The sequence below is a fragment of the Colius striatus genome, unplaced genomic scaffold (assembly GCF_028858725.1).
Source record: "Colius striatus isolate bColStr4 unplaced genomic scaffold, bColStr4.1.hap1 scaffold_38, whole genome shotgun sequence".
Taxonomy (NCBI): domain Eukaryota; kingdom Metazoa; phylum Chordata; class Aves; order Coliiformes; family Coliidae; genus Colius; species Colius striatus.
The window spans coordinates 983,928-998,289 of NW_026908522.1; the positions used below are offsets into that span (position 1 = coordinate 983,928).

General features: G+C 58.3%; 1 gene segment (V, D, J or C); it reads left to right on the forward strand.

Annotated features, from left to right (window-relative positions):
* Nucleotides 1–11,652: 11,652 nt before the first annotated feature.
* Nucleotides 11,653–12,357, forward strand: LOC133629306 (Ig heavy chain V region C3-like). The segment is given in 2 exon segments: nt 11,653–11,710; nt 12,023–12,357. Coding segments are annotated over 2 exon segments (393 nt in total).
* Nucleotides 12,358–14,362: the final 2,005 nt, after the last annotated feature.

The following is a 14,362-nucleotide window of genomic DNA, read 5'->3' on the forward strand; positions in this document are numbered from 1 at the left end:
CGTGAAGCGAGATCAGGAAGCAACAGGTTTTGCTGCCTTCCAAAGACACCTTGCAACTGTTTGCGCATGACGGGCACCTTATGCCTTGGCAATAAACGTGAAAGCCTTTGCTGGACAGAAAGACGTAGCCTTCCTTGGCAGCAGCAGCTTGCCTGTTCTTCCCAGTCACTCTCTGCGGGGGACTCTTTTCAGTCTTGCTACAGCACAAACACTGATGCTTTCTGATAGTGCCAGAGGATCAGAACTACCTTGCTCCTGCCTGAAAAATGCCAGCCTGCTCCCAGTCTGCAGAGCCAACAGGATGCAGCCAATGGAAGGCAGGAGCCTTGAACTCACAACATCCTGATGCTGACAGACAAGCAGCCAAAGCTCCCTGCACTAAGTGCCAAAGGAGAGAAGGCAACCAACGGCACGGCTTCACATCCATGAGATCCAGTGCAGCTTAGAAGGCACTTCTGGGGCTTGACAAGCCCACTCGGAAGGGCTCTGGCCCAAAGTCAGGAAAGTAGGGCTGCAAAGCACCACTTGGACAAGAAGCATCAGCCCACTGGCACTTCTCAGCAGCCAAGAAAGGCATATTTTGGAGCACTGTGGAGGCCACCCACTCGGCAATCCCATCCAAGCCCTCTCTACAAGATCAAGGTGCCTAAGTCACAAATCGAGTTCAAGGGTAGCTTTGAAAGCCGCAGCAGCCTTGCCTTGTGACGTGCTGTGTTTCTCCTACTTAACACCTAGAAACCACACGTCAGACCCAATCCCTGCTACGGCCCTCCTTTAGCAATGGACACAGAGGGGACACTCCCAGGAAGGGGCCCTCTGCCCCTCCACAGCCCTCCTCTTCCTCCCACACCACGCTACCTTTCATCAAATCATAGCATTAGTTTGCTTGGAAAAGGCCTTGACCATCATCTAGTCCTAAGCTCACGCTGCCAAGCCAACACACACAGGAGCCAATCACAGTCGTCCGCGTGGACATTTGCATTCACCCCAGCGTGTGCTGCTGACATCACGCTGTCTCCTGCCATGTCCGTTAACCCCATTAGCATACCAACCGACACACGGCACTTGACTCTCAGCTGCAGAGCTCCTGGCGTCGTGACCTCCGCACACTTGGACGGGGATCCTTAGCACTAAAGACAGCAGTTGCTCATCTCTGCCTGGCCAAGAAGGGAAGAAGTTCAGGAGGGTGAAGATGTGGCTTCAGAGACTTCTCAAGATCAACAAAGCAGCAGCAACACCTGCCTTTCCTCCTCCAGCAGCACCTGCCTTTCCGCCAGCTTTTCCCCCTGCACCAATGGCTTTTCCTGTACCACCAACGTTCACCTTTCCTCCTCCAGCACCTCCTGCCTTTCCTCCAGCAATGCCTGCAACAACGACTTGCCCCCCTGCACCGATGGCTGCCTTTCCCCTCCCTTTTCCTCCTCCCGCACCATTTTTTCCTCCTCCCGCAACTCTTCTTGCTCCTGCTGCAATGGCTTTTCCTCCAGCAGCTGACAGGGTGGAGCCAATGGAAGTGGATCCACCAAAGGATGAGGAGGAGCCCATGGAGGTGGATCCACCTCAGGATCGGGAAGAGCCCATGGAGGTCGATCCACCACAGTATGGGTCCCGGCACTACAAACGAATGCCAAGGCTCCTCTTTGCAACACCACGGAAATATTGATGTCAGAGTGCCACTCTAGTGTCAGAATCCATTGCAGCACAAGACCTTGGACCCTCTGCTTCGGGACCCTCTCTGCTTTACGACCCTCCCCACTTCCCGACTCCCCACTTCATGACTCTAAGGTAAACGACCCTCCCCACTTCCCCACTCTCCACTCCGGGACTCTAAGGTACATGACTCTCTCCACCACTCTCCGTTTCGCGACCCTCTTCACTATTTCAGCTTCATGACTGTCTCCACCACTCTCTCCACCACTCTCCGCTTCGCGTCCCTCTCCACTTCACCACTCTGTGCTTCCCACCACCTGCACTTTACGACTCTCCAAGACTCTCTACACTTCACAAACTTCTCAACTTCACAACTCTCCACTACACGACCCTCTCCACTTCCAAGACTCGATGCTTCCGACCCTCTCCACGACCCTCCATCACTCACCACTTCAGGACCTTCTCCACTATCCTTTCAGTTTCACGACCCTCTCTACTTCACGACTCTCTGCTTCTCGACACTCTATAGTTCACAAACATCTCAAGGTCACGACTCTCTGCTTCATGACCCTTTCCACTTCAAGACTCTGCACTTCGGGCACCCTCTGCGCTTCATGACTCACCGCTTCAAGACCCTCTCCAAGAGCCTTGCAGCTTTACAACTTTCTCCACTTCAAGACTGTCTCCACGACTCACGCTTAACGACCCTCTCCACTTCAAGACCCTCCAGTTCACGACCCCCTCCACGACCCTCTACACTTCACGACTCTCTCTACTATGTGACCCTCTCCACTTCAAGGCTCCCCGCTTCAGGACTCCAGCTTCAGGACTCACCGCTTCAGGACTCTGCGCATCAGGACTCCAGATTCAGGACTCCCTATTTCAGGACTCCCCGCTTCAGGACTCCAGCTTCAGGACTCACCGCTTCAGGACTCCAGCTTCAGGACTCCAGCTTCAGGACTCCAGCTTCAGGACTCACCGCTTCAGGACTCCAGCTTCAAGACTCCAGCTTCAAGACTCCCCGCTTCAGGACTCCCCGCTTCAGGACTCCAGCTTCAGGACTCACCGCTTCAGGACTCCAGCTTCAGGACTCCCTATTTCAGGACTCCAGCTTCAGGACTCCCCGCTTCAGGACTCCAGCTTCAGGACTCCAGATTCAGGACTCCCCGCTTCAGGACTCCAGCTTCAAGACTCCAGCTTCAAGACTCCAGCTTCAAGACTCCCCGCTTCAGGACTCCCCGCTTCAGGACTCCCCGCTTCAGGACTCCAGCTTCAGGACTCCCCGCTTCAGGACTCCCCGCTTCAAGACTCCAGCTTCAGGACTCCAGCTTCACAAGGCTCTCTATGTTCATGACACTCTCCACGTCCCTCTCCACTTCAAGACTCTCTCCGCATCGCGACCCTCTCCCCTCTCCGCTTTGCCACTCTCTGGTACACGACCCTCTCCCCTTCGTGACCCTCCCTCCCGTGTTCCAATAAATTATACCTTTGTAGCTCTAATAAATGTGGTCATGAATGAACACGGTCTGGGTGGGGAAATCTCAACAACCAATACACCACCAACTGTGCCCCTGGCAACAGGCCCTGTAAAAAGCAAGGGCTGCTCCTTGGGGGTGACTCACTGTGAAGAGGCATCGAGACACCCGTCCGTAGATGGGACAAGGAGTGGGGAAAGGTGTGGCCTGCCAGGGGCCAGGGAAACCCATCTGCTGGAGGGAGCCCCTGTGTTGCCTGTACACCAACGCACACAGCCTGGGGAGTGAGCAGGGGGAACTAGAGATGTGGGTGCAGAGACAGGGCGCCCATGATCTCACGCCAGTGACACGGACGTGCTGGGCCAGCACCCAGAGCCCACCCCCAGCACCCAAACCCCCTCCCCAGCACCCTGTCCCCCCCAACCCCCTCCCAGCACCCAGACCCCCTGAGCCCACCCCCAGCACCCAAACCCCCAACACATAACCCTCTTCCCCGGCATCCCAAGCCCTCCCAACCCCCTCCCCAGCACCCTGATCTCTCCCAACCCCCTCCCCAGCACCCTGAGCCCACCTCCAACACCTAAACCCACTCCCCAGCACCCAAACTCCCTCCCCAATCCCCTCCCCAGCACCCTGAGCCCACCTCCAGCACCCAAACTCCCTCCTCAGCATCCAAACCCCCACCCCAACCCCCTCCCCAGCCCCCCAACCCCCTCCCATTCCCGTTTACTGTGTGTGGGGGTCCCCCATAACTCCCCTCTCTCCTCTCTCTCTCCTCCCCCTTCCCCAGACGACTTCGAGTTCCTGTGCAAAGTTCTGCGCCCCTCGGGCTACGCCGCGCCCCCCTTCGAGCACCCCCCCCCCTTATGCCCCCCCCACCCCCACCTTACAGTCCCGACTATTTCGGGGGGGTCCCACCTCGCCCCCTCCACTCTGCCCCCCCGTTCCGAATACGACCCTTACTCCTTCGGGGCGGGGCTTGGCGGCATCGGCGCTCACGATCCTCTTTACATCCCTCGGTACGAGGGGGATGATTTTGAGGCCCCCCCTTTACCTTTCATCCCTCACCGACCTCGGGGACTCCGTTATGAACCCCCCGACCCCCACCCTGACCCCACCCCGACCCCCACGCCTGGTCCTACCAAGCCCACGGAGCCTTGGTGGAGGAGGAAGAGGAGAAGGAAGAGGAGGAGGGTGAGTTTGGGGAGTGGGTGAGGTGGAGGGGAGGTGGATTTTGGGGTGCTGACCCCCAGCCTGACCCCCCCAGGCCCAGGGGAGGAGTGTGGGGTGCTCACTGGGTGCCACCACGGGCGCTGCGTCCGGCTCCCCGACGGCTTCACCTGCAGCTGCGACCCCGGCTACCGGCTGGACCCGGCGCAGCTCGACTGTGTCGGTGAGACACCCCCACACCAGCCTGAGCGCCTCAAAACACAGACACCCCCACACCAGCCTGAGCCCCCCAAAACACACTATACCCCAAAACCAGCCTGAGCCCCCCAAAACACAGACACCCCCACACCAGCCTGAGCCTCCCAAAACACACACTCCCATACCACTCTGAGCCCCCCAAAACACACTGTCCCCCAAACCAGCCTGAGCCCCCCAAAACCAGCCTGAGCCCTCCAAAACACAGACACCCCCAAACCAGCCTGAGCCCCCCAAACAAGCCTGAGCCCTCCAAAACACAGACACTGCCACACCAGCCTGAGCCCCCCAAAACACACTATCCCCCAAAACCAGCCTGAGTCCCCCAAAACACAGACACCCCCACACCAGCCTGAGCCCCTCAAAACACACTGTCCCCCAAAACCAGCCTGAGCCCCCCAAAACACAGACACCCCCACACCAGCCTGAGCCCCCCAAACAAGCCTGAGCCCCCCAAAACAAAGATACCCCCACACCAGCCTGAGGCCCCCAAAACCAGTCTGAGCCCCCCAAACCAGCCTGAGCCCCCCCAAACCACAAACACCCCCACACCAGCCTGAGTCCCCCAAAACACACTGAGCCCCCCAGACCAGACTGAGCCCCCCAAAACCAACCTGAGCCCCCAAACCAGACTGAGCCCCCCAAAACACACTGACACCCCCAAATCAGACTGAGCCCTCAAACCAGCCTGAGTCTCCAAACTAGCCTGAGCCCCCCAAAACACACTGAGCCCTCAAACCAGACTGAGCCCCTCAAAACACACTGAGCCCCCAAACCAGCCTGAGCCCCCCAAAACACAGACACCCCCACACCAGATTGAGCCCCCAAAACATAGACACCCCCACACCAGCCTGAGCCCCCCAAAACTAGCCTGAGCCCTCCAAAACACAGACACCCCCAAACCAGCCTGAACCCCCCAAAACACAGACACCCCCACACCAGATTGAGCCCCCCAAAACAGATACCTCCACACCAGCCTGAGCCCCCAAACCAGCCTGACTCCCTCAGATCAGCCTGAGCCCCCTTTCAGTCTGACCCCCCCCAACCAGACTGACCCCTCCCCCAGCACCCTGACCACCCCCCAACACCAGGAGCCCCCTTTCAAGACTGAGCCCGCCCCAGCACCCAACCCCCTCCCAAATTTCCTCCTCCGCACCCAAATTCCCTCCCTATCCCCCTCCCCAGCACCCTGAGCCCTCCCCCAGCACCCAAATCCCTTCCCCAAGCACCCAAACCCCCTCCCTCAGCACCCAGAGCCCTCCCCAGCACCCAGCCCCTCTCCAAAACTCCTTCCCCAGCACCCAAACCCCCTCCCCAGCACCCAAACCCCCTCCCGAACTCCTTCCCCAGCACACAAAGCCCCTCCCTATCCCCCTCCCCAGCACCCTGAGCCCAACCCAGCACCCAAACCCCCTCATTCAGCACCCAAACCCCCTCCCCAGCACCCTGATCCCCTCCCCAGCACTCGGGTCCCCTTCCCCAGCACCCAGAGTCCTCCCCAGCACTCAAACCCCCTCCCTCAGCACCCAGGCCCCCTCCCAAACCCCCTCCCTCAGCACCCAAACCCCCTCCCTATCCCCCTCCCCAGCACCCAAATCCCCTCCCGAGCACCCAAATCCCCTCCCCAGCACCCAAATCCCCTCCCTAGCTCCCAGGGCCCTCCTCAGCACCCAAACCCCCTCCCTCAGCACCCAAACCCCCTCCAAAACTCCTTCCCCAGCACCCAAACTCCTTCCCCAGCACCTAAACCCCCTCCCCAGCACCCAGCCCACCCCAGCACCCAGCCCCCCTCCAAAACTCCTTCCTCAGCACCCAAACCCCCTCCCCAGCACCCTGAGCCCTCCCCATCCCCCATCCCATCCCCCCCCAATACCCCATTAACCCCTTCTGTGCCGCCGCCCTCCCCAGACGTGGACGAGTGTTCGGGCCCCCCCCGCTGCCAGCCCGGCCGCTGCCTCAACACCGCGGGCTCGTTCCGCTGCCTGTGCCCCCCCGGCCTGGCCCCGCCGCTGCCTCCCCCGCGCCTGAGCCGCCCCTCGCCGTATTCATTGTGTAGATCAAGAGATTTAAGGCGGGGGGGGGCGGCATTGTGGCCCTCGGGATGATGGCGGGGGGGGGGGGGGACACCTATGTGTGTCCCCCCCCTTGGCACCCGCTGTGCTCCCCCCTCTCAGTGTTGGGGGGTCGCGGGGGGAGGTTTGGGGGACCCCCCACCCCAACACACACTGTTACAGAATAAAGGTTTTGTATAAAATGAGGGGGGTTTGTTTCGCACCCCCCCCGTGAGAAATGGACGGGCCGAGGGGAGGGGCGGGGCCTGGCGCTGAGGGGAAAAGGGGCGGCTTTGGGTCTAAAGGCGGGAAAAAGGGGGTTTTGAGGGGAAAAAGGGGTTTTGGGGTCTTAAGCGATAAAAGAGGGGTTTTGAGAGGAAAAGGGGGGGTTTGAGGGGAAAAATGGAGGCTTTGAGGGGAAAATGGGAGGTTTTGGGGTCTAAAGGGATAAAAGAGGGGTTTTGAGGGGAAAAAGGGGGGTTTTGGGGTCTTAAGGGATAAAAGGGGGGGTTGAGTCGAAAAGGGGGGTTTTGAGGGGATAAAGGGGGTTTTGAGGAGAAAATGGGGAGGTTTTGGGGTCTTAAGGGATAAGAGAGGTTTTGAGGGGGGAAAAGGGAGGTTTTGGGGGAGTTTTGAGGAGATAAATGGGGTGTTTGAGGGTCTTGAGGGGCAAAAGTGGGGTATTGAGGGGAAAAAGGGGGGTTTGGGGGGAGTTTTGAGCCAAAACGTGAGGTTTGGTGAAGTTTTGAGGCAAAAGTGGGAGTTTAGAGGAGTTTTGAGGGGAAAAGGGGAGTTTTGGTGGAGTTTTGAGAGAAAAAGTTGAGTTTGAGGGAAAAAGGGCTGGGGTGAGGGGAAAAACGAAGGATTTGAGGGGAAAAAGGGTTTTGAGGGGAAAAAGGGGAGATTTTGTGGTCTTAAGGGATAAAAGGAGACTTTTGGGGGAAAAAGGGAGAGTTGTGGAGTCTTAAAGGATAAAAGGGGGGTTTTGAGGGGAAAGGGGGGGAGATTGGGGATCTTAAGGGATAAAAGGTGGTTTTGAGGGGAAAAAGGAAGGTTTGCGGTCTTAGGGGATAAAAGGCAAGATTTGAGGGCAAAACAGGGGGAGTTTTAGGATCTTAAGGGATAAAAAGTGGTTTTGAGGTGAAAAAAGGGAGGTTTGGGGATCTTAAGGGATAAAAGAGAGGTTTTGAAGGGAAAAAGGGGGCATTTAGGGGAAAAACGGAGATTTTGAGGGGATAAAGGGGGGTTTGGGGGTCTTAAGGAATAAAAGGGGGGTTTAGAGGGGAAAAGGGGGAAGTTTTGGGGTCTTAAGGGTTAAAAGAGGAGTTTTTGAGAGGAAAAAGGGGGTTTTAGGAGGAAAAAGGGAGGTTTTGAGGAGAAAAAGGAGAGATTTGGGGATCTTAAGGGATGAAAGGGGTCCTTCGAGGGCAAAAAGGGGGTTTTGAGGAGAAAATGGGGAGTTTTTGTGGTCTTAAGGGATAAAAGAGGGGTTTTGAGGGGAAAATGGGTGTTTGATGGGAAAAAATGCGGTTTTGAGGGGAAAATGGGAGGTTTTGGGGTCTTAAGGGTTAAAAGAGGGGTTTTTGAGGGGAAAAGGGGGGGTTGAGGGGAAAAACGGAGGTTTTGAGGGGAAAGAGGGGAGGTTTTGGGGTCTTAAGGGATAAAAGGGGGGTTTTGAGGGGAGAAGGTGGAGTTCAGTGGACCTTTGAGGAGAAAAGGTGTGTTTTAGTGGGAAAAAGTTGGGTTTTGAAGGGGTTTTGAGGGAAAAAGTGGTAGTAGAGATTTGAGGGGAAAAGGGGGTTTTTGATGGAGTTGTGGTGCAATTTTGAAGGCAAATTGAGATTCTGGCAGAGTTTGGAGGGAAAAACTGGGGGTTTGGGGGGCTTTCAGAGTAAAAAAGTGGGATTTTGATGGAGTTTTGAGGAAAGAAGGGGTTTCAGTGGAGTTTTGAGGAAAAAGTGGGGTTTTTGTGGTGTTTTGGAGGGAAAAAGTCATATCTTGAAGGAGTTTTGAGGGAAAAAGTAGGATTTTGGTGGAGTATTGTGGGGAAAAAAAAGGATTTCTTGGAATTTAGAGGAAAAAGTGTTTGTTAGAGTTTTGAGGGGAAAAGTGGGGCTTTGGGGGTTTTGTGGGGAAAAAGCGGGGTTTTTAAGAAGTTTTGAGGAGAAAGTGGGAGTTTAGTGGAGATTTGAGGGGAAAAGTGGGGTTTTCAAGGAGTTTTGAGGAGAAAGTGGGAGTTTAGTGGAGAATTGAGGGGAAAAGGGGGTTTTGGTGGAGTTTTGAGGAGAAAGTGGGAGTTTAGTGGAGAATTGAGGGGAAAAAGTGGGTTTTTGGTGGAGTTTTGAGGGAGAAAGTGGGAGTTTAGTAGAGATTTGAGGGCAAAGTGGAGTTATTGGTGGAGTTTTGAGGGGAATAAGTGCAGTTTGGATGGGAGTTGAGGCTGGAGCTGAGGCAGAACCATTTCCCTGAGAGGGGTGTGAGCCCCTGTGCCAGGCTGCCCAGGGAGCTGGGGTAGTGCCCAGCCCTGGAGGGACCCCAAAGCCGTGGGGCTGAGGTGCTGAGGCCGTGGGTCAGTGCTGGGCTGGGCAGGGTGTGGGGAGCGCTGGGACTGCAGCAGCTTCAGGGGCTTTAACCACCAAACAATTCCTGATTCTGAGGGGAAAAGTGGCGTTTGGGTGAGGTTTTGAGGGGAAAAGTGGGGTTCAGGTGGGTTTTTGAGGGGAAAGGTGTCTTTTGCTGGAGTGTTGTGGGACAAGATGTGGAGTCTGGCTGGCTGTGAGGGACTTTGCTCGTCCCTTTGGCTGCGGGAGGGGTGTCAGTCGCATGCAGGACGGCTGCTCTGCCAGAAGGAGGGGCTCGGAGACAAGAAATCAGCGGCAGAGCCTGAGCGGCAGAGGAACGCCGGCAGTCGCAGCTTTCCTTCCCCTCCAGAGAGATGCCAGGGGACCCTTTCAGCCAGCCAAGCTCTGCCCCACTTCCCTCTTTTGCGGTGTGAGGTGTCCCTCATGGTGCACAGCGAGTCTGCTCAGCCCACCCTGCAAACGCCAGGACGCTGAGGGACAGAAGGAAGCCCTCAGCCCCGGGTGTCCTACCCTTGTAGAGAGGTCCTAGGATCCATGTCAGCCAGCCAAGTTCCACCCTCCCAGCCCTTGCTGCCTGACAGGCTGCTCTGAGACCTTCCTGAAGGGCTGGGGGCTTTCTCCTGTCCCTCCGTGTCCATCGCGTCTTTGTTACAGCCTGGCTCGGGCAGCGCCGAGCCCAGAGGCAGAGCTGCTGTCCTGGCAGCGGCTGCCCACAGGGGAGCCAGAGCCCCGCACAGCCAATGGCAGCCCAGGACGCGGGCACAGCCGTGATTGACGTGTGCGCCGCGGCCAATCGGAGGCGGCGGTGCCTCAGGGAGGGCGGGCCCAGCCACAGCTGTGGCAGCCCCGCAGCCAATCAGAGACACCATCGCCTCAGGGAGGGCGGGCCCAGCCCAGGAGAGAGTGACAGCTCCTCAGCCAATCAGAGAAAACGCTGCCTCAGGGAGGGCGGGCCCAGCCAGGGCAGTGACAGCCCCGCAGCCAATCAGAGGCGGGCTCGCCTCAGGGCACAGAGGGAAGGTGAGGCCAGGGAGCCCAACATGGCAACAGGGGAAGGAAGGAGAGGAAGGAGGAGAGGTCACTGGTGAGGGATCAGACTGAGGCGTCCTGCAGAGCCGGCCTCTGCAGCACCCTCCCCGCTGCTCTCCCCACTGTTCTGTAACAGCCAGTGTGTGTCTGTGGGAAATGATTTGTGCCCAGTGTGTGAACATAAAAGGTTTGAAGCCCCTCTGGTGTGATGTGTGTGAGGGAATCAGTGTCCAGGGTGTTTGAAGCCCCTCTGGTGTGATGTGTGTGAGGGAATCAGTGTCCAGGGTATTTGAAGCCCCTCTGGTGTGATGTGTGTGAGGAAATCAGTGTTCAGGGTCAGGAAAAATGTGGGTAATGTGTGTCAACATTCTCCAATATTTGTTCAAGGTCAAAGCTTGAGTTGATGGTGACATGCCATTGAGAGTTGTTCAGTCCAGAGAGAAGAGATTTGGCAGGAATGTGCCATAAACCCTATAGCCTGAACAAATCAGCCTGGCCTCAAGTTAGCTTGAATTGGGGTGATCCTAAAGAGACAGACAGAATTGGTCAAAGGATGGTTAGAAACTGATAGAAGAGATGGAAGTTGTCAAAGAGAGCGGGCTGGGGGTGCGGGGCACGGGGAGACACCCGCGAGTTGCCGCTGCCGGCTGACAGCCCGTCCCTTGCGCAGGGCTGTTGGTGGCGCGCAGGCGGGGAGGAGAGGGAGGAGTAGAGAGAGGAGAAGCCCATGATGCCGCTGGCTGCCCTTGCCGCCAGGGCACGTTGCTGGCTCACGGAAACTTTGGTGTCCACCACAACCCCGAGGTGTTTCTCTGCAGAGCTGTTTCCAGCTGGGTGAGCATGGACTGTCCTGGTGCTTAGGGCTGTTCTGCTCCCGGTGCAGCAATGTGTCCTAAGTGCTTGTTGAGCTCTGTGAGGCTGCTGGCAGCCCACTGCTGCAGCCGGCTGAGGTGCCTCAGGCTATCAGCAGCACAACCCTGCGCTGGATCAGCCGCTCGTTGCAGAGCGCTGTCAGCCGCACATGTGCTGAAGGCAAATGCTGTCCGTTCCCGCACGTCTCCCCCCGCCACATCTCTGCCGCGGCTCTTAGCGCCGATGGAACGGAGCAGCCTTTTGATGCCGTCGGGTCATCTGCGGCACCGTCCCCTCGTTTCCTGCAGCTCTGAAGCTCGCCAGCACCGTTCGGCAGGGGCTGAGCGTGTGCGCAGGAGCGCTGGGGCCGAGCAGGGGGCCAGCCCGCGCCGGTGCTGTGGCGCCGCCCCTTCTCCTGCGCGGAGGGGCCCTGTCGCCGGGGGGCCGGGCCGGGGCGGCCGTGCGGGCTTCGGGCAGAGGCGCGGGCGCTGTGGCGGCGAGGGGCCGAGGCGACGGGGCGGGTAGCGGCGGGCCCGAGCTCGGCTCCGCTCGGCTCGTGTGCGGCCCCGCCGGGCCCTTGTTCCGCCGATGGCGGCCGGGCCGGGGCCGTGGCTGCTGGGCTCGGGCTTGGCCTTGGGGCCGGCAGGTGAGAGGCGGCGGGCGGGGAGGGCGGCGAGCCCGGGGCGGGGGCAGCGGCAGCGGGAGGGAGGGGGACAGGGAGGGGGAGAACAGGGAGAGGGACGGGTGGAGAGAGAAGGAGAAGCCGGGAGAGGGCGAGGGAAAGTGAGAAGGAGAGAGGGAAGAGCAGGGTGAGGGAGGGTTCGGGTGCGGGGCTTGCCCCGCTGTTGCGGCTGTGTCCGGGCCGGGCGGGGGGCGCTGGGGCGGCGGGTGCCCGTCCTCGGGCCGTGGGCGCGCCGTGCCCGGTGCCCGCGCTCTCCGTCCGTCCGTCCGTCCGCAGGCGTGTGGGCGCAGCTGAGGCTGGTGGAGGCCGGCGGAGGGCAGCGAGCGCCCGGGGACTCCGTGCTCCTCTTCTGCCGCGGACACGGCTTCGACTTCGGGACATGCGCAATGAGATGGTACCGTCAGGCACCCGGAGGCAGGCTGGAGTGGGTGTCCTTTATCTCCCCTAGTTCATCACTGATTCAACGTGCACCGGCAGTGAATGGTCGAGCCTCTGTGTCCCGGGACAATTCCCGGTTTAGGACAGCTCTGTCTCTAAGTGCCCCGAGCCCACAGGACTCTGCCCGCTACTTCTGTGCTGTTCGCACACACAGGGACGGGAAATGTAAATGAGTTTCATCAGAAACCTCCTGGCACTGCCCCAACTCTGGGCCTCAAAACTGGGGACTATTCCCACACTTTTTCAGTGCTGCTCCCCGGAGAGTTGTGTAGTTACAGCATCAGTTTTCCAGTGTTGATTCTGAAAGGGTCATTTCAGTTGGTTTTGTCCCTTTCTGTCCTGACCCTTCTGATTGCCATCTCCCCATGTCTCAGGCTGATCCTTACCCCTGTCACACTCCATAACCTTTTGGCCTTTGTAAACAGTTTTTGCTGTTAGCTTTGGTTCCCACCCAGCCATGGCCCAGCTGGTGGGGTCTGTAAATAGCCTTGCTGTGGTTTTGGGCATGGCTCAGGCTCACTCAGTGTAGCCCACAACTTAGCTGCCTGAGGACTGGGTAGAGAAAATGAGGGAAATACAGTGTCATTTGGAAGCTTTGGAGCAGAATAGGGAATTTGTGCTTTTTTTTTCCCAGATCTGAGACTGTAACAGGAGCAAGGGACAGCTTGAGAGCTGTGGGGCCATCTTCAGAATCCCAGCAGCAACGGCGTGCAGTGCTGCTCCAGAGAAAACTTGGGGTGGCCCTACAGCACATCTCTTTTTGCCCAGAGAGGTTTTGCTGCCAGGTGAGTTGTGGTAGTTTAGACCAGTGTCCACCAAGTCATTAAATCACTCCCCCTCCTAAATGGGACAGGAAAGAGAGAGAAATAGAACAAACCACTTGTGAGTTAAGGACAGAGAGGTCACTCAGCAGTGAGCGTCACGGGCAAAACAGACTCAACTTGGGGAGAAAAAGGTTTGATTATTACAAAAGAGGAGCAAGGAGATGAGAAATAAAACCGTCTGAAAAACACCTTCCCCCACCCCTCCTCTGGCCAGGACTCCCCTTCCTTCCCCCCAGCAGCGCAGACCATGGGGCTTGTGGTCAGTTCATCACAGATGGACTTTGCCGCTGCTGCTGCTCAGGGAGAGGCCTCCTCACACTTCCCACTGCTGCACTGTGGGGTCCCTCCCACGGGAGACAGTCCCTCACCAACTGCTGCAGCGTGGCTCCTTCCCACGGGCTGCAGCTCCTCACCGACTGCTCCAGCCTGGGGCCTGCCATGGGGGCAGCTCCTCACACCCTGCCCCAGCGGGGGTCACCCACCGCCACAACAGTCCCACGGGGACACACTGCTCCAGCCCGGGGCCCTCCCAGGCTCACAAGCGCTGACACAAACCTGCTCTGCACGGGCACCTCCCCACAGGCTCCCAGCTGCTGCCAGGAGCTCGCTCCAGGATGAGCTTCCAGCACAGTCACAGCCTCCTGCAGGCATCCACCCGCTGCGGCCTGGGCTCCTCCACGGGCTGCCAGTGGGTCTCTGCTCCCTGAGGACCTCATGGACTGCAGGGGCACAGCTGCCTCACCATGGTCCTCACCACATATCACAGAGGAGTCTTTCTTCCAGTGCCCAAGCACCCTCCTCCCCCTCCTTCTCCACTGACCTTGGGGTCTGCCCAGATGTTTTCACATTCTCCCTCCCTGTGGCTGCTGCAGTTTTGCAACTGACCAACAACCTCCCTTCTCAAATCTGTTCTTCACAGAGGCGTTACCTCCATCACTGGTTCTGCTGGCCACACTATTTCTGACCCAAGCCTGGAATCTATTGGCGTTTTTGGGCACCTGGGCACACCGCTGGCTCATGTTCAGCTGCTGCCAATTAACACTCCTGTCTTTTCCCTCTGAGCAGCTTTCCAGCCTCTCTGTCCCAGCCTGTAGCACTGCCTGGGGTGAGTACAGTGACCAAAGCTGAGGCAGGGAAGATGTGGGCAGAGCTGATCTGCGGGCAGAGAGGCAAGAGCGAGCGGCTCTGGCCACGTGTGCTGCCGTGTGTGTGCTGATGTTCCCCATCACAGGTAAGTGAAAGGGTTGATGTTTCCTGGGAACTGAGCTTGCCCCTGTGCTCTGCAGGGCTCTGTGGAGCTGTGCTGGCTGCTGCAGCCTGACCTGCCCCTGGCTCCCTTCCTGCCATCCCTGCA